Source organism: Bombina bombina, chromosome 3, assembly GCF_027579735.1.
Source record: "Bombina bombina isolate aBomBom1 chromosome 3, aBomBom1.pri, whole genome shotgun sequence".
In the NCBI taxonomy this organism is placed as follows: Eukaryota; Metazoa; Chordata; class Amphibia; order Anura; family Bombinatoridae; genus Bombina; species Bombina bombina.
The window spans coordinates 100,907,970-100,933,279 of NC_069501.1; the positions used below are offsets into that span (position 1 = coordinate 100,907,970).

Here is a 25,310-nt window from a genome sequence, read left to right on the forward strand (position 1 = left end):
ATTTAATCGCGATTTTATTAAAAATTACTATAACACCGTCATTTAGCATTAAACAATTTATTTAACACTACAGAATCTTAATGTACATGTTTAGCAATGTCCAATACACTATTTGAGCATAAAAATACAAAACAAAAAATAGTTACAATAAAATTTGCTGCCTGTGATGTGATAAAATAGTAGCCACTAGCCAGTTATTAGGTCTTATGACACACAAGTTCACACAACATTCATGTTTCATTGGACAGTCATTCTAACAGTGTGGACACAGTGGTATGATTAACATATGAAGCAGTGTAAGCATGGAGAAACCTGAAAATTGCTCTTTACAGCAGTATGACTTGTAAAGTTCTGTATATATAAATAAATATAAGTGCAGTTAGCAGTAAAGTAAGTACAATGAAGGCACACACTGCTGCATGTGTTATTCATTTTAGGAGTTACTGTCCAGGAAAACATGAGGGATGTGGCATTGACAAGGTCAATCCTGACATCCTGCAGCCTGTCGTATTACATTAATTTTTACAGCGATAGCTGTAGTACAGAACACAGTAAGAAGTAGAATACCAGTTATAGTTAGAGTAACTAGTACAATACATAATACAAACAACTGAACTCAACACAGACACAGCTAATTGAAATGAAAATAGCTGTCCAGTTCTTACCACATTGTCCTTTGTTTTCTTGGGCACTGGTCAGTCAGTCTAGCTGTGGTATGAGTAACATATGAAACAGTGTATGCATTGCATGCATGGAGAAACCTGAAAAGTGCTGAGTGTGCAGAAGCATGATGTGTGTTCTGTTTCTAAGTACAGTAAAGCTATTACAATGCACACTGATGCATGTGTTAGTTATTTAGCTGAGTGACTGTCTAGGAAAACATGGGGGATGTGGCATTGACAAGGGCAATCCTTACATCCTGCACTACCTTTCATATTACATCACTCAGCTATTCTGTAGTACATAACAGAACACTAATATAGTTAGAGTACATAATACAAACAAGTGAACTCAAGACACACAAAGCTAATTGAAATGAAATTAGCTGGCCAGCTGACTTGAAATCTGCACGACTTGCTGCTCAGACACAATGGCCATATCAGACATCACCTTGGCCTTGATGCTTGTAATTTTATCCACATTTATGTAGGTTGTCTTGAATTGTAGATCAAGGAATGATGCCATATCTAGCAGATCTTGAGTATCCTCATCTTCTTAATTTTTTATTCAAATATTCAAGAATTTTGGATTTCAGTGTCTTGGTAAGGTCAGAATCATCTTCCTCCAGAGCCAGTATCTTTGTGTTTAATAGATGCAGAACTGGTTTCACATATGATACACTGACTTAGTTTTCTCCAGAAGTAATTGCAAGATGGCAGTTGGTATCTCTTGTCGAGTGTGTGTATCATTCTTTTGAAGCCTTCTTTACTAATCGTGTATGCAGGCACCATGTCTTTGCATATATAATATGCAATAGCATTGGTTATTTCTCTATGCCTTTTTGAGGTCTTCACATATGGTGATGTCACTGTGTTTGCAATGCCTTTATGATTGATTGATTGCTGCTCAACTTTAGATTCACAGCTTGTTTGTATTGTCTTTTCTCTACCAGGGTTTTTTTTTTTGACATACATCGTTCAAAGATTTCCTTATGATGCTGTTTAAGGTGCTGGAACAGGTTTGATGTGTTACTTCGTTCCACAAGTTTTGCAGATTACTTGGTTCTGTTTCACATCCTCTTTTCTGAATCCAAAATATTCCCAAACAACTGATGTTGAATTTTTCTTTGGCAACAACAATTCTGTAGCAACATCAACATAATTTTCATCATCATCGTCGTTATTGTTGGACACGGACAGCTCTTCAGAATTCATCTTGAATTTTATGTACCACCCACACAATACCAGCTGGCACAAAAAATGAGGAGATTATACTACCGCACACACTGCCAATATCAGTAGGGTCAGGTGTCACTGGTAACCGTTGCACAAATAGACTAGACCACAGTCTTGCACTTGAATACAAAGACAGAGAACTATTGAATGGCCTTGATAATGCAGTTAGCTTAGTTCTGATTATGCTAGTATAGCTTCTTCAAGTTGCAGAGATGAAGCAGCAGAAGCAGTCTTAAAAAAGCTTCTTAAAGATTTTTGATTAGAATCACACAATTTATTTTGATTAATAATTAAAGAATGGATGATATGCTTCTGTTGCAATTAAGACAAGAGACCACAGGATTGCACTTGAAAGTCTTGAATATAAAGAGAGGACAACAATGTGCTATATGATGCAGTCACCTTGATTGAAGAGAGAAAACAGGCTAGCTGCATTTGAATATAAAGAAGACAATGATGGGCTTGATTAAGCTGTCACCTTGATTGAAGAGAGAACACAGGCTTGCTGCACTTTAAAGAAGAAAGAGATAGGCTGACAGTGCTATGATGCAGTCACCTTTATTGAAGAGAAGTAGAGAACACACTGGCTTGCTGAACTTGAATATAAAGACAACAATAGGATTGATGATGCAGTCACCTTGATTGAAGAGAAAACAGGCTAGCTGCACTTGAATATAAAGAAGACAACGATGGGCTTGATTAAGCAGTCAGTGCACCTTGATTGAATAGAGAACACAGCCTTGCTGCACTTTAAAGAAGAAAAAATTAGGCTGATACTTAGTGCTTTAATGCAGTCATCTTGATTGAAGAGAATTAGAGAACACTGGCTTTCTGCACTTGAATATAAAGACGACAACAATGGGCTCGCTTGATTAAGCAGTCACCTTGATTGAAGAGAGAACACAGGCTAGCTGCACTTGAATATAAAGAAGACAACGATGGGCTATTGGGCTTGATTAAGCAGTCACCTTGATTGAAGAGAGAACACAGGCTTTCTGCACTTTAAAGAAGAAGAAAATAGGCTGATAGTGCTATGATGCAGACACATTGGTTGAAGAGAAGTAGAGAACACAGTGGCTTGCTGCACTTGAATAAATAGAAAGAAAAACAATGGGATTGATGATGCAGTCACCTTGATTGAAGAGAACACAGGCTAGCTGCACTTGAATATAAAGAAAGAATACAACAATGGACTTGATGATGCAGTGACATCACCTGGATTGAGACTAGAGACAAGAGACCACAGGCTTGTACTTGGTCTAGACTATATCTAGAATATAAAGAAGACAACAATGGGCTTGCTTAACTTAATGATGATGCAGTCATCTTGATTGAGAAGAGAGACAAGAGACCACAGGCTTATACAGTTACACTTGAAATGATTTAAATATAAACTTTAAAGACAACAACAATGGGGTTGCTCATATTCATGTTTATTTAGACTGAGGCAACACTGGCTTTCACTGGAGGAGACTGGCCTTGCAGTTGTAGAATACACTGGCTCTGGAGGACTGACCTTGCTGTTGTAGAAAACACTGGCTTTGGATGACTGACCTTTCTGTTGTAGAAGACACTGGCTGAATGGCTGACCTAGCTGCTGTAGAAGACAGAGGCTTTCAGAGTTGCCGTGCACCTGCAGGATGACTTTGCTGTTGTAGAAGAAGAAACAGGCTGCACTAGGATGTGGATGACCTTGCTGTTGTAAAAGAATAAACAGGCTGCAGGATGTGTGGATGACCTTGCTGTTGTAGAAGAAGAAACAGGCTGCACTAGGATGTGGATGACCTTGCTGTTGTAGAAGAAGAAACAGGCTGCACTAGGATGTGGATGACCTTGCTGTTGTAGAAGAAGAAACAGGCTGCAGGATGTGTGGATGACCTTGCTGTTGTAGAAGAAAAAACAGGCTGCAGGATGTGTGGATGACCTTGCTGTTGTAGAAGAAGAAACAGGCTGCAGGATGTGTGGATGACCTTGCTGTTGTAGAAGAAGAAACAGGCTGCAGGATGTGTGGATGAACTTGCTGTTGTAGAAGAAGAAACAGGATGCAGGATGTGTGGATGAACTTGCTGTTGTAGAAGAAGAAACAGGATGCAATCTGGAACCACAGCTGTTGGCTGACTTTGGTGAACTTGAGTAGATGACACACAGGCACTGTCAGGCAGTATTTGCTGTTGGTTGAACAATGAACATAAAATATTTTTAGAATAAGGTGGTGGTGGGAGGGAGACAAGTTCTACTTTTTGGAAAGCCAAAATAAATGAATGAAAATTTGAAATGTATAAAAAAAAGTGTGTTTTTTTACTTTGATGTCCTTCCCAGTCCATTACTGTTTCTGACTGTGTTGTGTTTGTTCATTGTTGTCAACAACACAGAAACAGTAATGGACTGGGAGGGACATAAAAGTAAAAAAACACTTTTTTTCTACATTTAATTAATTTGTTTTGTGTTCAAGAGCAATAGAGCATGGCATGGCATCCTAAGCAACATTTGAAATTAAATTGACTTATATTTTATTAGCTTAGCTATTTTTTTTTTTCTTAAACACAATTGGTTAGGCGTACTTAGGGCGTACTTAGGGCTGCTATTTTGTGGCTGCATAATGCACATGGACAGTTAATAGGGCATTGCAGACTTGACAGTGACACAATGAATGCATTGCTTGCACATTTAAGCATCATGCTAATTTTGATATTTTTGCTCACCAAAATGCATTAACCATTAATGATTTTTTATTGTTGCAGCACTAGCCTAGAATCAATCATAAAAAAAAACAATCTGACTTGCATTAATTGCAGAGGCTGAGCTACAATAAAAAATTATTAGAATTTTATTTTATTTTTTTAAATAAAATAAAAAATATTACTTTATTTGCACTTGCAGCAGCTGCAGCAATGCATCCATCCATAAATAAAAAATAAACATATTATTACACCAATATAACTTATTTGGGAAGTGGAACACAAACTAATATAATAAGAGATCTTTTTTTAATTATTTATTAAAAATGATTTGTGTTATGCTACACTACTGGACTGCAAAATGTAAATAAAAAATTAACTATTTAAAATTAGAGGAAAAATATTACATAAAACAAAAGTATGTGCACTCACTGACTGCACCACTGTGTACTGTTTAGGATATTGATGATCTATCTTCAGGGAATCTAAATCAGTAATTCTATTAAAAAGTAACTATCTCATTATTATATATAGCATTAATATTATCATCCTCTGACTTCTATATATTCTGATGATGGAGTAGAGCTAGAGACTGTTCTGTAGTAGTAAAATATATTATTATTATATTTATAATAAAAATAATATTTTAACTGTAACATAAATAATATAAATTCACAAATTTCACAAAGCAATACATCCTACAAGCAAGTAGTATAGTAGCAAGTGCAACCCTTAATGAACAAACATGTTATCTAAATCCCAATGTTTACATTCACAATTTCACATGCATCACAGAAAAAAGTGCACTTTAAAAGTTTTAAAAATTTTTTTAATACTCATTTAATTGCTCACAACTTTGAGCTGTCCCACCGCCACACCAACGCTTGACCACCGCCACACTACTCCCAGATGACTGCAGGTCAGGATGAAAGCAAGTTGCTGCCACACACTCATAATTCTCTGCAAAAATGGCCGTTTTGCAGGCATTCTCTGGTCCGCCCACGGCCGCACCCTGGTCCGCCTCTCATCCTCCCTCTCCGCCTCCGTTTTCATGAAGATTAAAGAATTTTTTTTCAAGAAAATCGCGTACTCTTGCGGTTTTTAAACCGCGACGATTAATTGCGGTTTAAAACCGCATGTGCGGTTAATCGTGCAGCCCTAGTTGGCATGCAGTGAGGTAGTATAGTGAGGGGCGCGGGGGGAACCTCCCTGAAATGAGTTTTTGCAGGTTGGGATGTCTGAATATCTATCAAATTATTTTTCGTCCAATTTTTTGTTAAGGGGGCCAGATGATGGGTTAGCCCCCCTCCCAAATAAGCTTACAAGATCAAACATAATAAACACAATCTAACTTGATCTAACAAAGATCTTTTAGCCTAACTGATTTTTACCTAATATCTATGTAAAATTATTTGTACCTCTGTAATTATGTTAGATCTAACAAAACAACTAACTGATCATACCAGATCTAACAAATATCCATCAAATTATATAAATGTTTCTTTATTTATTTTTTTTGTTAAGGGGGGGTGCTGATGAGTGGTTAGCCCCCAACCTAATAATTAATACCACATTTTGTATGCTAGATCCAAAACAATTGATCTAACCAACTGAATGATATTTCTTGTAAAATGTTGGTTTGGGGGGAGGGTTAACACCACTGAGGTAAGCAGCTAAGGTTTCTAAAATTACTTCCTAAAAGCAGTAAGAAGCTTGCAAAGAAACCATGACAACGATGATCTCATGGATTGGGAGTGTTTCTGTCGCAGAGCTCGAGCTGACTGACAGCTGCATCCTCCAATTGCCATCAAGCAGTACGGTGCTCTCGGTCACATCACACTGCGCTATGTGAATCTGTGCCCTCACCGAGTCACTAGTGAGTGAGTGTAGCTGCAGGGCATAGGGTGGGGAGCACAGCTCCAGAGATAAGTAAAAGCTACACTTTTGTTCCTCAGTAAAGCAGAAGTTATTTAGTAATGCTAGAGGTTATCCTCAATTTTAAACTCTTCCTGCCTTCCTAAACTTATCTACTGATCTATTTTATTAAAATAACAACCATGTTATTTAAAATATTCAGCTTACCTCCTATTCTAGCTATCTCCCTTCTCCACATTATTTCCTCAGTTTCTCCGTTCTTTCACTTTCTCTTCTCTCTCCACACTTGTTTTCATCTGCCCCTCCCTTCTCACCTTCCCCTAACTCTATATCTTTCTCCTTTGCCTTCCTCTATCTAAAATCTCTATCTCTTCTTATTACTTCTGTGAAATCTAGTGCACAATATCTGCAAAACATAAACTATAATATGTATAAAGAAAAAAATGGTGATGTCCTCTGCACAATGTATATAATTCAGAAAAATATTTAATGGATAACACAAAATCATAGGGGCCATATTTAAGCTTTGCCTAAAGCCTCACTAACTAAAACCTCCTCTGTATGTGCACATTTAAATTCACCTTGTATCACTATTACTTTAAAATATGATTTGGCTAAAATGAGAACATGTTTAATAAATGTTTACAGATCACCAGTGAACACTAATGAACTGATTTCATTTTGGCAATTAAAGAGTGTGTGATCACTTCCAGTACATCAGAATGCAGTTTCACATTTCACTGTAAGCTACTTCCTGTAACAGGGGCAGGGTCCGCTCAGCCACTCACAGTACAGCTCTGGGCACTTTAAACAAATCAGCACTCTGGAAACATGAATCTGTAAACAAACCAATCGGTGTCTGCTTTGTATCCTGGGATGTGATAGGCTGTGGCGCTCAATGTGACAGGTAGAGAAGGTTGCATGCTTGTGTCACTAGCTCTCGGGTCTCATGCAGACTGTAATGTTCCAGCAGACAATGTGAGTGAACATTAATGTCATAATATTGTGTAAGTCAGGGGCTACTTGCTGTTCAGTTTGCTGCTGCTGTATGTTGGAATGTTTGTCAGTTGCAAGTGCATTTATAGCTGTGCTGCTGTTGTTTTATACTAACAAATAATCATCTCTGCTCACAGCTAGTAATAAATCAATAGATAGAGATGCAATCAGTCAGCAGCCAAGGGGTTAAGCATATTTTAAACCTGCTTTTTAAAATCCATGCATCCCATATTTTATTAGAAACTACTTGCACAACTATTCTACACACACACACTGTAAAGTTGCTAAGCACATATAGCCAAGTGTGTATTTACACACTCAGTTTTTTCATTCTCTATAATGTTCAATGGGATATGAAACCCTAAATGGTTCTTTCATGATTCAGATAGAGCATGCAATTAATAACTTCACTATATGGCAGCAGTTTTGAAAGAATGTTATTTATTTGCAAGAGCACTATCTGGCAGCTCTATTTCCTGCCACGTAGTGCTCCAGATGCCTACCTAGATATTTCTTTCAACACAGATTACCATGGAAACTAAGCAAATTTAAAGGGACACTGAACCCATTTTTTTCTTTTGTGATTCAGATAGAGCATGCAATTATAAGCAACTTTCTAATTTACTTCTATTATCAAATTTTCTTCATTCTCTTGGCATCTTTATTTGAAAAGCAAGAATGTAAGTTTAGATGCCGGCCCATTTTTGGTGAACAACTTGGGTTGTTCTTGCTGATTGGTGGATAAATTCACCCACCAATAAACAAGTGCTGTCCAGGGTACTGAACCAAACATTGGCTGGCCCCTTAGCTTAAATACCTTCTTTTTCAAATAAAGATAGCAAGAGAACGAAGAAAAATTGATAGTAGGAGTAAATTCGAAAGTTGCTTACAATTGCATGCTCTATCTGAATCACAAAAGAAAAAATGTGGGTTCAGTTTCCCTTTAATAAAATAAGTAAATTGGAAACTTTAAAATTATACGCTCTGTCTGAATCACAAAATAGTTTTTTTGGATTTCATGTCCCTTTAAGAAAAAAAAAAAAAAGTTTGATTTAAAGTGAATGTCAATTTTGATGCTAAAGTGCCCAGTTTTTAAAAATTTGATTAAAAACAGGGGCACTTTAATTCATCAAAATTTATTTTTCACTCCTGTTGAGAAAAAAAAACTTACCTTTTAAACTTGACAGCAGCTCCAGCTTCCTCTGGTCGTCGCAAGCCATTTCTGATGTCAGAAATTATGGCTAGGTCATCCTCCAATCACGGCTTCCCCCCGGGGGAATCAGTGTCTGATTCAACGCCGTGATTGGAGGAAGCCAGATTCCTCATTTTAGACCCAGGAAGAGGCTTTGCGACGGGTGGAGGAAGCTGGAGCAGCTTTCAAGATTAAAAGGTACGTGTTTTTTCTCAACAGGAGTGAAATGTAAATTTTGATGAATTAAAGTAACCCTGTTTTTAATCGAATTTTTAAAAACCGGGCACTTTAGCATCAAAATTGACATTCACTTTAAAAGTGTCCTTTCAAGTTTCTATTAATTTTGGAGTCTATTGTGTTTTTATATGTCCATTTTAAGTAGATACTTGAATTCTAATGCCATTCAAACCAGTTTTTTTCTCATTAGTACATTTTTATTTTATCTATTAAAAATCTAAAGAAACATTTATTCCAGCAGTTTTAAATCAAGAAGAGTTGTACATATAGACAAAATATAAACACTAAGAGAAAAAGTGTTGCTTAAGGGACACTGAACCCAAATTTTTTCTTTTGTGATTCAGATAGAGCATTGAATTTTAAGCAACCTTCTAATTTACTCCTATTATCAATTTTTCTTCGTTCTCTTGCTATCTTTATTTGAAGAAGAAGACATCTAAGCTTTTTTTCTTGGTTCAGCACTCTGGACAGCACTTTTTTATTGGTTGATGAATTTATCCACCAATCGGCAAAGACAACCCAGGTTGTTCAACAAAAATGGTCCGGCATCTAAACTTACATTCTTGCATTTCAAATAAAGATACCAAGAGAATAAAGAAAATTTGATAATAGGAGTAAATTAGAAAGTTGTTTAAAATTTCATGCTCTATCTGAATCACGAAAGAAAAAAATTTGGGTTCAGTGTCCCTTTAATGAGAGTGAATAATAAGGGATGACTTGTAATATAGAGTCTGCAGAGATTTCAAATAATTAGGCCTCCTGTGCACTGGTCAGATATTTCCATGTTCATGATTGCAGGGATATAGTATGTCACGTGCACCCTAAACTTTAGTAGAGTTTACATTGTGTGATTTATGTTGCAGCAAAGTAAACTCTGCACAGAATACAGTTTTCAGTGACATTTTAGTCTGTAAATGGAAATATTACTAAAATAGCAGTTAAATGTCCAGGGACACACCCCTTAAAAACCATCTGTTATGTGTTCATAGTTTCCTTTTCTATGGCCAATTAGAGGCCATATTTAAACTAGCTTGTTTTAATCAATTGCTGCATAGTGTGCAGCACTGTCGGTCAAACAAATGCAGCATACTTACATATGCAGAATGCACCTCAGTCTTTTTGGGAAGAGAGGTAAAAGGCACAGTTTACAAAAGGAAATTAGAGGAAAGATGGGCAAAATGAATAATAAATGTACATTGCATTGGCAAATATGAAAATAAAAATGTTTTGCACCTTGGCAGGTAATTAAGTGGCAGAACTGCAATGCCACACCCATAGTCATGCTGTAAAGTGTGACACAAGTGATTTCAGGGACAGTCACGCATTTCCTTTTGAAGAGTAACTTTTGTTATGTTTGTCATCAAAAACATAAACTGATTCTCTGTGGGGGATGATTTCTAGAGATTGTGTGTTTGTTACCTTATAAGCTGATAATCACAGGAAACAATAATGTACTTTTCATGGAAAATATTTGCTCCAAAGACTTAAAGAAACAGTGTACTGTAGACCAATTGTCATATAACTGCATGTAATAGACATTACTATAAAGAAGAATATGCACAGATACTGATGTAAACATCCAGTATAAAACATTTTAAAAACTTACTTAGAAACTCCAGCACTGTTGATGAGGTTAGGCTGGGACACCATGTAAAAGGGGCAGATAATTCTAGCAGGAAGAGCAGACCCTCACCTGCATATGAAAATACCCATTACACAAACAGGAGTCTGTAGACATCGGTTTCCATGGGGCTTGGTTAGGAGTCTGGAAATCAGCACAATGTTATTACAAAATAAGCAAAACTATACATTGTTACAAAAACACACCCAGATGGGCTATAGAAATGTATCATCTACAAAACATTTATGCAAAGAAAAAAATAGTTTTCAACGTCCCTTTAAAGGAGTAGAAAACGCTAAAATGTACAGTATATCATGCATATGAATAAAGCTATTTATGTAGTAGTTCAGCTAGGCCTGATTGCTCTCTGGCTGATGAGCAGACTTCCCATTGCTTTATTGGAGGACAATGAGACACCTCACAAGAGGAAAAGTATCCAAAACTATTTCTCAGTACGGGGGTATCTGATTTACAAAACACACACACGGACACACATATATATTCACACACCATACAGACACACACACATACACATATATAGACACACACCATACACACACATATATTCACACACCATACAGACACATACACATACATACACATATATAGACACACACCATACACACACATACACACACACACACACACATATATATACACATATATATACACATGGACACACACACATATATTCACACACCATACAGACACAGATACACGCGCACACATATATTCACACACCATACAGACACATACACATACATACATACACATATATAGACACACACCATACACACACACACACACACACACACACACACACATACATATATATACACATGGACACACACACATATATTCACACACCATACAGACACATATATATATATATATATATATTTATATATATACACGCGCACACATATATTCACACACCATACAGACACATACACATACATACATACACATATATAGACACACACCATATACACACACACACACACACACACACACACACACACATATATATATATATATATATATATATATATATATATATATATATATATATATATATATATACACACACACACACGGTCACATATATATTCACACACCATACAGACACATATATATATATATATACACACGCACACATATATTCACACACTTACAGACATGCGCACACACACATATAGACACATACACACACACGCACACACACCATACAGACATGCGCTCACATACATATATAGACACACACCATACAGACACACATACACATCAATAGACAAACACCATACATACAGACACATACACATATATAGGCACATACACACACATATATATTCACACACCATACAGACACATACACACACATATATACACACACATACACATATTTAGACATACACCATACAGACACATACACACACATATATACACATATATAGACATACACCATACAGACACACTCACACATATATACACACACATACACATATATATAGACACACACACACATATATATATACACACATATATAGATACACATACACATATATAGACATACACACACACAGACACATACACATATATAGACACACACACACAGACACATACACAATTACACACACATACATATATACATATACACACCCTCTTAGGTGAAGAACAGACACAAAAAGACGCTTGAGTCCCTTTAGAGAGACAATGTTCTCAGGGATGCAGCTGATAACAGTTCATTGTAGTCATAGTATCTGCAGGAACAACCTTTCAAAAGGCCGGGCTTTTTGTCTCTCCCACCCCACGCTGGTAGGTTACTTGGAGAATACTGCAGTATTTTTCAGTATAGATGGTGGTTTCATTAGGCAAAATCAGCTATTTCTTAAACAAAAGTCTACAAATATTTAAGATACTACACTCTAGGTGAATATCTAAAGACTAATCCCTAAGGTGTAAACAGTCCTCCAAAACTGAAAACCAAGTGAAAGATAAAAAAATGGGGGGGGGGGGTAGGGAGAGCGCTGAAACAGCAGATAGAGATCTCCTAATTAGGTTCTAAGTAATGATATCTGAAGGGTGTGTATACAGAAAGTGATACAGAGAAAGTTATAGTGATAATGTAATATTACAAATGTATTTATATTAGAAGCAGAATGTTAATATGAAACAATGTTAAAATCAATGTTAAAATGAATGATAAAGATGCCAGCATCAAAGTTAATAGTACACTAAAATTGTAAAAAACATATAACAGTGCTATTGTATTATACAAGAACATACAAGTAACATATTGGAATGTTGAAAGTAGAAACAATGGAACTGTTCCACGTGGAATCTAATACAGGGATTATCTCTCTAAAAAAGTGAGATAAAAACAGCGTGGTACCTGGTTAAAATGTCTTTCCAATTTAGCACGAAACAGAATCCGCAATATGCGATCACAAATGTGACTCAGGGTTGAAGAAAAACAGAGCAGTGTGATAAATGGAGCTCTAAATGACTTGTATTTCCAATTTTGCTGTGAGAGGACAGAAGGGGTGTCTGTCCGCTTTAGGGAGTGTGCTCCAACAGTCTGTTATGTATTATAGCACGTATTGGGAATCTGTGCTTCCGTTATATCCAAATACTGGTAGATTCTGGGACAAAAGTTTCTTATTCGCAAACCCCACTCGTAATTATCAAAGTGTTGGAGTCTCCTTGTCCTACTACCAGATCCGATGTATGGATTGAAAGTTTATGCGCCTGTTTAGGAGCTGTAGTTTACGGATATCCAAAGGTAACAAATTATCCACAAGAAATATGGTAGGTCCTGGGGCAGGGATTATACATACAGAGACCGCTCATGCATCATCAAGTGGCTCAATGTACCTGACCTACTACCAATGAATGCGGATAACAAGATGTGTGAAAATACAAGTGATTAAAGTGAGCAAATCTATGCATTTCAGCTGTACCGGCCTTTATCAAGATGCTCACTTGTACAATACTTTGAGTTTAAATGTGGTTTGTTGTGTTCTTATTGGTTATACTTGGATTGGGACAAACCAATCCTAAATCTATAGGGCACTTTGAAGAACAAGTTATTGAGGGTGGCCCCTGGGGGGCGAACCTTGTGCACTATTGCAGATATATAGATGATGTATTCATAGTTTGGAAAGGGGAAATTGAACTATTAGACACATTTATGATCGATATGAACACCAATAACATGGTTATTACATTTACCTATGAATATAGCAGCCAGAAAATACATTTTTTAGATATAGAGGTGGAAATAATCGATAACCAAATACACACTAAAACCTATTTCAAAGCTATTGATGCTAACAATTAAATACACTACGAAAGTTGCCATTCGGACAAATGGAAGTCTAACATACCGAAAGGTCAATTCATGAGAATGAAAAAAAACTGTTCTTCAATAGAGAGTTACAAAACACAATCTGAAACTCTTATCACGAGATGTTTTGAGAAAGGCTATAATCCCAGAACAAAAGAGGAAACTAAAAATGAAATTGCAAATATTGACAGGGACACACTCCTAACAACAAGAAACAACAAAAAAAAGAACCAATATTAGAGATCAGGACGAATTTTTTATACCATTTATAACTGATTTTAGTTCACAACATTTTGAAATAAAAAACCTCTTAAAAAAAATACTGGCACAACATAAAGCAATACCAAATATTAGGTTATAAAGTTAAAAACCAACCTGAAATAATTTTTTAAAATAGCTAAGAATTTAAAAAATCTACTCTCTCCAAGTGAATATAGAGGAACAACAACCCACAAAGATAGGGATTCTTCCCTTGTAATGCATGTAAAGCATGCCAATATAGTACCAAAAAAAAGGAAGTTAAATCACAAAATACAGGTTATTACACTAAAATTAAAGAGGTAATTGTATCCAATGTTCTTGTAATTTGCAATATTTTAGCCAAACTAGTAGATTACTAAGAGATAGGATACGTGAACATATTCTCAAAATTGAACATGAATCCATTGATACTAAATTGTATTCTCATTTTACCATTCACTATGGTAATTTGAAACACTTAATTCTGGGTGAGGTAATATGGATGATTTACTCTCTAGGAAAGAAGCAGAGTGCATATACAACTTTAAAACTCTCCACCCACACGGTTTAAATTTGGGATTTGATCTGAACCTACTAATCTAATAATCCCTCTCTTAAAAAGAGACATATATATATATATATATATATATATAAGTTCAAATACCTGTCGAATATAAAAACTAGTTAAAACACCAGTGTATTTCGGTCTATTCAAATCACTTTATGATATATATATTTCCATATCTATATGATATATTTCTATGATATTTTTCTATCAAATAGTACATGTATCTATGTTAGATGTGTTCCCATATAACTAACAATTAAAACCTGTTTGTATATCTCTCTGATCAAATAATATCTATATGTTTTTCATATTCTTTTTTTATAATTACTCATTTTTTATATTCACTTTTTTATATTTATTTATTTTGTGTATTTACATATATGTGTGTGTGTATATATATATATATATATATATATATATATATATGTGTGTGTGTGTGTGTATGTGTATATATATATATATATATATATATATATATATATATATATATATATATATATATATATATATATATATATATATGTGTGTGTGTGTGTATATATATATATATATATATATATATATATATGTGTGTGTGTGTGTGTGTGTATATATATATATATATATGTGTGTGTGTGTATATATATATATATATATATATGTGTGTGTGTGTGTGTGTGTGTGTATATATATATATGTATATATATATATATGTGTCCCTTAATATCCACACATTTTCCGTATTTACATAATTATTTTATATACGTAGTATTTATACGTATACAATTTTAATTATTCTTTTTTATATTTATAAAATGTATTGTTTTTTAACTTACATTTTTATCCGATATTCCACCTATACTAGTATGTTATAATTTTTAGCCATTTAGGATTATTTTCTTAAAAATCATTTGCTTATAAGTTTTCAATAGGTTTTTGACATACTAAGTTTTTTAACTAACCAAATCCCTCATATTTTACTATTCTCTTTTTATCACTTCTTTAAGCTTATATATTAAGCTTGTTTAAGTATTATATTTCTCGATTTTTTTTTTTTTTTTTCTCAACGTCAATGTTAGCTTTAATATAGCTTGTCTCCCTTATGACAGAGACATTTTACTTTTGCACACAAGTAGTCACACACTAATCATTTAGACAGCTAGTCACATAACATTATTTGTACACATTTTTCTATCCATGATTAATCTAGTCACATCAAATCTCACATCACTAAGTTTTTTATGACTGGACGTTCTACAACTGTAACTCGTATCTATACACCATATGGTGTTAGACCTTCTTTTGATAAAATTAAGTTTACACTTATAAGTGAGCCTATTAATAGTCTATCTTCACATTCATTCAATTCACATTGTGCTACTTTCACCTTTACTGAGAATCACACTCTTTCAATTTCTTACTATTCCTTTTTTCCGGTATGTTTATTAGACAAACAATTTATACACATATATACCTTTTTGTTTATATCATGTTTTATACTACTAAACACTTAGTTATGAGAAAAAATAACTCTGACTTTCATCTGGATACAATAGAGTTAAAAACCGCACACCAGGTGATATTCATGTTGTGTAGTATTGCAGCTTTAGGATTGGTTTGTCCCAATCCAAATATAAACAATAAGAACACAACAAACCGCATTTAAACTCAAAGTATTGTACAAGTGAGCATCTTTATAAAGGCCGGTACAGCTGAATCACGTAGATTTGCTCACTTTAACCACTTGCATTTTTACACATCTTGTTATCCGCATTCATTGGTAGTAGGTCAGGTACATTGAGCCACTTGATGATGCATGAGTGGTCTCTGTATGTATAATCCCTGCCCCAAGACCTACCATATTTCTTGTGGATAATTTGTTACCTTTGGATATCCGTAAACTACAACTCCTAAACAGGCGCATAAACTTTCAATCCATACATCGGTTCTGATAGTAGGAGAAGGAGACGCCAACACTTTGATAATTACGAGTGGGGTTTGCGAATAAAAAAACTTTGGTCCCAGAATCTACCAGTATTTGGATATAACGGAAGCACGGATTCCCAATACGTGCTATAATACATAACAGACTGTTGGAGCACACTCCCTAAAGCGGACAGACACCCCTTCTGTCCTCTTACAGCGAAATTGGAAATACAAGTTATTCAGAGCTCCATTTATCACACTGCTCTGTTTTTCTTCAACCCTGAGTCACATTTGTGATCACATATTGCGGTCTCTGTTTCTTGCTAAATTGGAAAGACATTTTAACCAGGTATATAAACAAAATTCATGGATATGATTGCTAGTATTAAATGGGTCACATTTTAATGGGGTTATTTAAGCTTAACTGGAGCTTTTTGTAAGTATTTTAGATTTGTATAGGTTGAACTCGATGGACTTCAGTCTTTTTTCAACCTTATCTACTATGTTACTATGTTACTATGTTACCACGCTGTTTTTATCTCACTTTTTTAGAGAGATAATCCCTGTATTAGATTCCACTTGGAACAGTTCCAATATGTTACTTGTATGTTCTTGTTTAATACAATAGCATTGTTATGTTTTTTACAATTTTAGTGTACTATTAACTTTGATGCTGGCATCTTTATCATTAATTTTAACATTGTTTCATATTAACATTCTGCTTCTAATATAAATACATTTGTAATATTACATTATCACTATAACTTTCTCTGTATCACTTTCTGTATACACACCCTTCAGATATCATTACTTAGAACCTAATTCGGAGATCTCTATCTGCTGTTTCAGCGCCGTCCCTACCCCTCCTATTTTTTTTATATTTCATAAACAAAATAAAGGTAGAGGAGCTATTACTAAACAATTTCATATACTCCAGCAGGTAAACTGGATCATTAGGAACATATTAATGGGGAGAAAATAATTTACAATACAATGTCCTTTTCATATACAAGCTAAAGGACTATTAAAAGGGACACTAAAGTCAAAATAAACTTTCATGATTCGGAAAGAACATGGACTTTTAAGAAACTTTCCAATTTACTTATATTATCAAATTCTGCAAAGTCTTTTTTTATATTCACACAGGAAAATGGGGAAAATAAATAAATTTGTCAGAAAAAAAATAATCTACTGCTTATTTGAAATTCAGACTAAGTGCTATTGCGTTGTCTTTTTATTATGCTCTTTTTAATGATGTAATTCTACTGTTTTAGTGGTCCTTTAAACACTATAATTGCATAATCAACAGATACGTAATAAACAAAAGATAATGCAGTAGCACTTGGTCTGGCAGATTGTCCCTTCCTCTGTATCATGTGGCAGCTATCAGCCAATCAGAAAACTCATAAATGTATATTATGCATTCTTGCACATGCTCAGTAGAAAATGGTGCCTTAGTGTGAATATAAAATGATTGTGCTCATTTTTATAATAGAAGTTAATGGAATTTTTTTTATTACATGCTCTATTTAAATCATGAAAGTTTAATTTTGACGTTTGTGTCCCTTTTAATGTAAACCCTTATTCACGCAAGAATAGTGTTTAGAGAAGTGCAGACAATTCTACTGGAATTTAAGACACAAACGAAGCAACACTTTAACTACACACACAGGGAAATCTGTAAGGAATGAAAGAGAATCACTTAGTACATCCAGACAGCTATAACACAACAGACAAAAATGCATAATACAAAGATAATGCAATAACATGAATCTGAATTTCAATGGATCAATAGAATTTTCCATTTCCCTGCCTCCTGTATCATGTGACAGCTGTCAGCAAATCACAGACTCATATATGTATACACTGTGAACTCCTGCACATGCTCAGTAGTAGCTGGTGCCTCCGAAAGTGTTCATATAAAGAGACTGCTCTATTTGATAATGGAAGTAAATTGTTAAGTTGTTGTTGTTTTTTTTTTTTTTTAAATCAGACTCATGAAAGCTTAATTTTGACTTTAATTCTCAATAACACTGCAGTGGCCATGCAAGTTAAAGGGACATTCAACTCAAATTTTAAGTCTTTATAAAATGTTTAACCATCTACCGTGGAATGTATTTGATTCATTTTATATTATTGTTCTATGCCCTATGAGGACTGAAGTGCATCCTGCATGACTGGTAATGCAAACCGTGCAACATTTAAAGGGATATGAAACCCACATTTTTTTCTTTCATGATTTAGATAGAGCATACAATTTTAAGCATCTTTCTAATTTACTCCTTAGATCTTCGTTCTCTTGGTATCTTTATTTGAAAAATCAGGGATGTAAGCTTAGGAGTCGGCCCATTTTCGGTTAAGCACCTGGGTAGTGCTTGCTGATTGGTGATTGCATGCTCTGAATCATGAAAAATGATTTATTGTCTTGGTATCTTTTGTTAAAGGAGTTGCAGTCCACTACTAGGAGTTAGATGAATATATTGGTTGAGGTAGTAACAGGAGGCATATATTTGTAGCCACCAGTCAGCAGCTCCTGATTCTACATGGGTATCCTTTTCAACAAATGATACTAAGAGAACAAACATATTAGATAATAGATGTAAATTGGAAATTGGTTTAAAATCGCATGCTCAATCTGAAACATGAAAGAAAAATAAATTAACTGAATTCTACATAAAATGTTCAGGTATACATAATTAAAAAAAAAAATGCAATGCACGTTTATTATTAATCCCCCCACCCCTTTTCCTGTAATATAACCATGAAAATTGTAGAGTTTCCATTTCCTCAGATATCCTGTAGTGTATTTTGTGGAGTGCATAATCCTGACCATCCTACATGCTGCGCAGTGATTTGTTCATATGTGCATGAGCTTATTTATATTGTTCCCTAACTGGCTGCAGCAAACGAGGAAGTAAGATTATATTTTATTGGATTTTCAAGGGATGTGTCTTGGGCTTGCAAGCTGATGCACTATGACCGTTTTAAATGCTTTTAAAACATTTATTTTATATGCAGATCTAGTGGAAGGCAGTGAATAATTTTTGATGCATAAATAAAAAAATTGAGTTTAATGTTCCTTTAATTTTTATATATATTTTGTATATATAACAAATTCTTTAATGTCAGTGTAGGGAATCATTACTTCAAAGCATTGAGTTTGCATTTATATTATACTTATTGTTTTACTGTTCATTTACACTTTATTTTCTTTTTTTTATCAGGTTTTAGTGACTAACGTGCAGAAAAGAAGAACAGTTCACCTATGCAAGATCTCTGACTGGAGGGCATTAATGTGCCCTCTGCCCCTCTGAGAGCCCCTGCATAAGTCATGCTCTTTACCCTCTGCTACGTATATCTTTGGTTGCGGTTTCGGTCCACTTATGCGTTGCTGATCAGAACGTCTGTGCGCAGGCTCCATAGGACAAGCTCCTTCACATTCTGTACAGAGCTGGTTCATTCTCAGAAACAAGCGAAAGTTGATGGAGGCTGCTTGAAGGTTGGCAGCAAAATCTTTTTCATTGAGGGTTCCAAGGTATTTATATTTTAGTGCAGTGTCCTGTTCTGAAGTTTATTTTTAAAAATGTAAGTCTTTCAAATGTTTGTGTTCTAATATCTTTTTCTTTTTTCTAGTATACTTTATTCACTTAACCCTTTCACGCTGTTAGGACGTTCCATGCCGTCCTAACTGCACTGGGCTTTAGTGCTGTTAGGATGGCATGGAAGCCAAAGGTGCTTCCTGAGTAGGATTGCGGGCTGCAGGGCCACCAATCAGCAAGCGCAACCCAGGTGCTGAACCAAAAATAGGCCAACTCCTAAGTTTACATTCTTACTTTTCAAATAAAGATAGCAAGAGAACGAATAAAAAAATCATAATAGGAGTACATTTTTAAAGTTGCTTCAAATTGCCTGCTCTGTCTGAATCATGAAACAAAAAAATGTGGGTTTAGTATCCCTTTAATAAAGCGTCTCTTTCATACCACTTGTGCTATGTATTTGGCCTATTTTTTTTCAGAATCTATTCAAAACATGTATTATTGCAGTGATTTTTAACCTTTTTTTGCCGTGGCACACTTTTTTACATTAAAAAATCCTGTGGCACACCACCATCCCAAAATTTAAAAAAAAAAATCACACATTGTAGCCTAATACAGTATGTATATATATATATATATATATATATATATATATATATATATATATATATACACACACACACACATACTGTATGTATTGTGCTGTTATGCCATGCCTCCTACAAACTATACGTGACATATTGACATTCACAAACAATCATGATTGTGAATGAATGTCAATATGTCATGTTTGTAAATGATGTCTGCCTGATGAGCCTGTCACATACCTCCCAATATTTCAAAATTTGAAAGAGGGACACCCCCGCACTGGGAGTAAAAAACAAGCAAAGTTTAAAAAATATGTCACACTGTTGTCAGTCTGCCGCGGCACACCTGAGGATCTCTCACGGCACACTAGTTGAAAAACACTGTATTATTGCCATGAGCCATGGTTTATGAATGTTACAATACTAATACAATTCTTTTTTAATAATATGAAAATGTTGCTGAACGTGAATTCTCTGTATTTTATTTGTCACTTGTACAAATTTTAATATAGGTTTTGATAACGCATACGCTTCTATATTGTACTCGAGTGCTCACCGAAGGGACCTTATTTTATGTTATAAGCTTTTTCTGCTGTAAATTGGAAAGCTGTTTAAAATGAAATGGTCTATCTGAATCCTGAAAGTTTAATTTTGTTCCCTGTTTTTCTTATTATGTAACTATTTCCACTCCCCCAGGAGACTGGAGTACAATGCAGAACACTGACACTCCTAAATGCTGCACAGTGATTGGATGATATATGTCAGAGCTCATACATTCAAGAGGCTTTTCAAGGGGTGTGCCTTTGACCTGCAAAACAGTGCATATTTTACTAACAAATTGACAGTTTCAAATGCTTTCAAAACATGTTTTTTACATGCAGATCTTTTTTTTTTTTTTTTTTTTTTTTTTTGTAATGCAGTGAAAACTTTCCAATTCATAAATTTTAAAAAATTAATTTGTCTCTTTAATAAAAAAAATTTGATAGGGGCACAACATTGTTTGTGTCAAAAATACAAATAAAATGTCTCCTACGTGGAAAATCATGTGAGTTGTCCCATGCTTGTAAAGTAGCTGATTATATAATCCTCTAGATTATACAGCAATGAAATGCTCTCTACTGAGGATTGTAAGCCTCTGTTTTTATCTTCAGTTGCATTTTCTCTTTCAGCCCTTTGAAGATCTGAACAAGTGGAGCCTCCTTGCTGAATCGTCTTGTGATAGGGATCAGGGCGCGGGGCAAATCACCTTTATAACTGAGAGTATTTCTTTACCTAGCGAAACCTTATCAGCTGCATCATTCACTTCCCAAAAGGTAAAACAGACTCTATACCTTTTTGTTTCTTTTCTCTCTCGGCTGTTGTGTAAACCTCGGAATTCAAATCTTGAAAGTGCAATTCCCCTTTAAAAAAAAGGCATAAACACAGGAAATTAGTATAAACTTACACGAATAGAGATTGTATTGTCCTCAGACTCCTACACTGATCACACAGTAAAAAAATATAGGGAATGTAAAGTCAAAATTTAAACTTTCATGATTCAGATAGAGCAGGTAATTTAAATCAACTATCTAGTTTTACTTCTGTTTAAAATGTGTCCTCTGTTGAAGAGTATACCTAGGTAGTCTCAGAAGCGCCAGTGCACCAATGGGAGCTAGCTTGTGACTGCACATATATGTCTCTTGTCATTGGTTCATCCACTGTGTTCAGGTAGCTTCCAGTAGTCCATTGCTACTCTTTCACAACAAAGGATACCAAAAGAACAAAGCAGATTTGATAGAAGTAAACTGGGAAGTTGTTTAAAATTGCATCTGAATCATGGAAGCTTAGATTTCACTTTACTGCCCCTTTAAAGGGCTATTATAATTGAAAAATGACATAGTCTATGTAATTTTAAGACTGTTGACCCTGCACTACTATGTGTTTAACCCCAATAAACGCCCAATAGAGCACTGTTGGTCCTGAGTGGAAACTGATGCTGATCCAATCTGCAGCACTAATTACACTGCTGAGCCATGTGAGAGGAGGGGTTGGCATTGCCAGAGGCGATTCTTATCTACTTGAGAATGTGTCTGCCTGCAATCTTATAGTGCTCAAAACTTAATTGTGTGAATCATAAAAATGTTATGTTGACTTTTCTAACCCTTTAAAATAGTTTTGCATGAAAGGACTAAGATGTAATAAACACACTTATGAGGGTTTTATGGGGTATGTTCCTTGACTGCAAAACAGTGCACCGCAAACACAGACAGAGAAGATTGTGATTAACATGTAGGGAAAAGAAGTAATGTTTGATCATTTTGGATTTCAGAATAAGTTTGGATTTAGGGATTTGTACCTGTATAAGCTCTGCAGTAGATGTTTATTTCATTTAAATTTTAAACAACATTCTAATTGACTTATATGATCAAATCAGCTTCATTCTCTTGATATCCTTTGTTGAAGGAGCAGCAATGCACTACTGGGAGCTAGCTGAACACATTGGATGAGCCCATGACAAGAGGCATATATGTGCAGCCACCAATCAGCAGCTAGCTCACAGTGGTGCATTGGTACTCCTGAGTCTACATATTTATGCTTTCAACAAATGATATCAATAAAATAAAACTAATTAGATAACATAACAAAATTGGAAAGTTGTTTAACCCCTTAATGACCACAGCACTTTTCCATTTTCTGACCGTTTGGGACCAGGGCTATTTTTACATTTCTGCTGTGTTTGTGTTTAGCTGTAATTTTCCTCTTACTCATTTACTGTACCCACACATATTATATACCGTTTTTCTCGCCATTAAATGGACTTTCTAAAGATACCATTATGAGGAAAAAATGCTAAAAAACACACTTTTTCTAACTTTGACTCCCAAAATCTGTTACACATCTACAACCACCAAAAAACTCCCATGCTAAATAGTTTCTAAATTTTGTCCTGAGTTTAGAAATACCCAATGTTTACATTTTCTTTGCAAGTTATAGGGCAATAAGTACAAGTAGCACTTTGCTATTTCCAAACCACTTTTTTTCAAAATTAGCGCTAGTTACATTGTAACACTGATATCTGTCAGGAATCCCTGAATATCCTTTGACATGTATATATATTTTTTTTAGTAGACAACCCAAAGTATTGATCTAGGCCCATTTTGGTATATTTCATGCCACAGCTTCACCACCAAATGCGATCAAATAAAAAATAAATAAATACATTTTTCACAATTTTAGGTTTCTCACTGAAATTATTTACAAACAGCTTGTGCAATTATGGCATAAATGATTGTAAATGCTTCTCTGGGATTCCCTTTGTTCAGAAATAGCAGACATATACTACTTTGGCGTTGCTTTTTGGTAATTAGAAGGCCGCTAAGTGACGCTGTGCATCACATGTATTATGGCTAGCAGGGAAGGAGTTAATTAGGTAGCTTGTAGGGAGCTTGCAGGGTCTGCCAGTACTAAAATAAAAGCTATCTTAATTTTTTTTATTTTTTTTGGGCATATTTACATATGCTGCTGTGTAGGATCCCCCCTTAGCCACCAACCTCCCTGATCCCCCCCCAAACAGCTCTCTAGCCCTCCCCCTCTAACTTATTAGGAGCCATCTTGGGTACTGGCAGCTGTCTGCCAGTACCCAGTTTACAAAAAAAGATGATTTTCTTTATTTTATTTTTATTTTTTCTTTAGTGTAGCTTCCCCCCCAAAGACCAAACCCCCAACCCTCCCAGATCCCTTGGATTACTTTTATTTTTATTTACCTCCCCCCTCTCTCCCACTTTTCTGAGAAACATTTTCTGTAGTGAAGCGGTTCCCACCCGCCCCCGCCCCCCGTGCGCGCCCCAGGCTAACCCTCCCACGATCCCGCCCCCCTCTGCGTCACACAAGCCATCAATGGCTGCCCATCCACCTCCCACGTCGGCTCCCACCCACCAACGATACTGGCCATCGATGTTCGGTGCAGAGAGGGCCACAGAGTGGCTCTCTCTGCATCGGATGGCCAAGGAGGGTTATTGCAGGATGCCTCGATATCGAGGCATCACTGCAATAACCGGAAAGCAGCTGGAAGAGATCAGGATCGCTTCCACCGCTTTCCAAGACGATGTACAGGGTACGTCCTCGGTCGTTAAGGGTATGTTTTTTGGAGGACTTACACTGCACGTCGTCGGTCGTTAAAGGGTTAAATGATCTATCTGAATCAGGAAAGTTTCATTTTGGCGATGCAATAAACATACTTATGAAGATTTTAAGGGGTTTGTCCCTGGAGACACTTTTGCTAACAATAGGACAATTTAAATGCCTTTAAAGGGACATACAACAAGTTGGGATGGAGACAAAATTTAATAATATGTACTTAAATTACTTTACCTGCAAATTTATACTGCAGTGCCTTGCCATTAAAGGGACATTCTAGTCCAAATTTATATGATGAATTACATCTTTGAATAGAAACAAATTTGCAATGAACATGTATTAGCAAAAATGCTTCTAGTGAAAGTTATCACTGTTTTAGTGTTAATATTTTTTCTGCACGTGCATGTGAAGCATAGCTAGATATTCTCACTGCACCCACATTTTAAATAATGTAGCTGCTCAGATCATCACTGGGGCTTGTATAATGTCAGCAATTACATAATTGAGTCACTGCCAGA

General features: G+C 35.4%; 1 protein-coding gene and 1 long non-coding RNA gene across 2 annotated transcripts in view; one reads left to right on the top strand and one right to left on the bottom strand.

Annotated features, from left to right (window-relative positions):
• Positions 1-41: 41 nt before the first annotated feature.
• Positions 42-6,744, bottom strand: LOC128651505 (uncharacterized). The gene is made up of 2 exons (XR_008401102.1): positions 6,656-6,744; positions 42-4,063 (listed from the first exon to the last, which is right to left on the bottom strand). It is a non-coding gene; the product is annotated as an uncharacterized LOC128651505 (long non-coding RNA).
• A 553-nt stretch (positions 6,745-7,297) lies between these two features.
• Positions 7,298-25,310, top strand: part of HLCS (holocarboxylase synthetase) — a 507,705-nt gene continuing 489,692 nt past the window's right edge. The window contains exons 1-3 of the mRNA XM_053705942.1: positions 7,298-7,426; positions 19,778-20,088; positions 21,846-21,989. Coding sequence (XP_053561917.1) covers positions 19,885-20,088; positions 21,846-21,989 — 348 coding nt within the window. The 5' untranslated portion in view covers positions 7,298-7,426; positions 19,778-19,884. The remainder of the gene's footprint in view (positions 7,427-19,777; positions 20,089-21,845; positions 21,990-25,310) is intronic.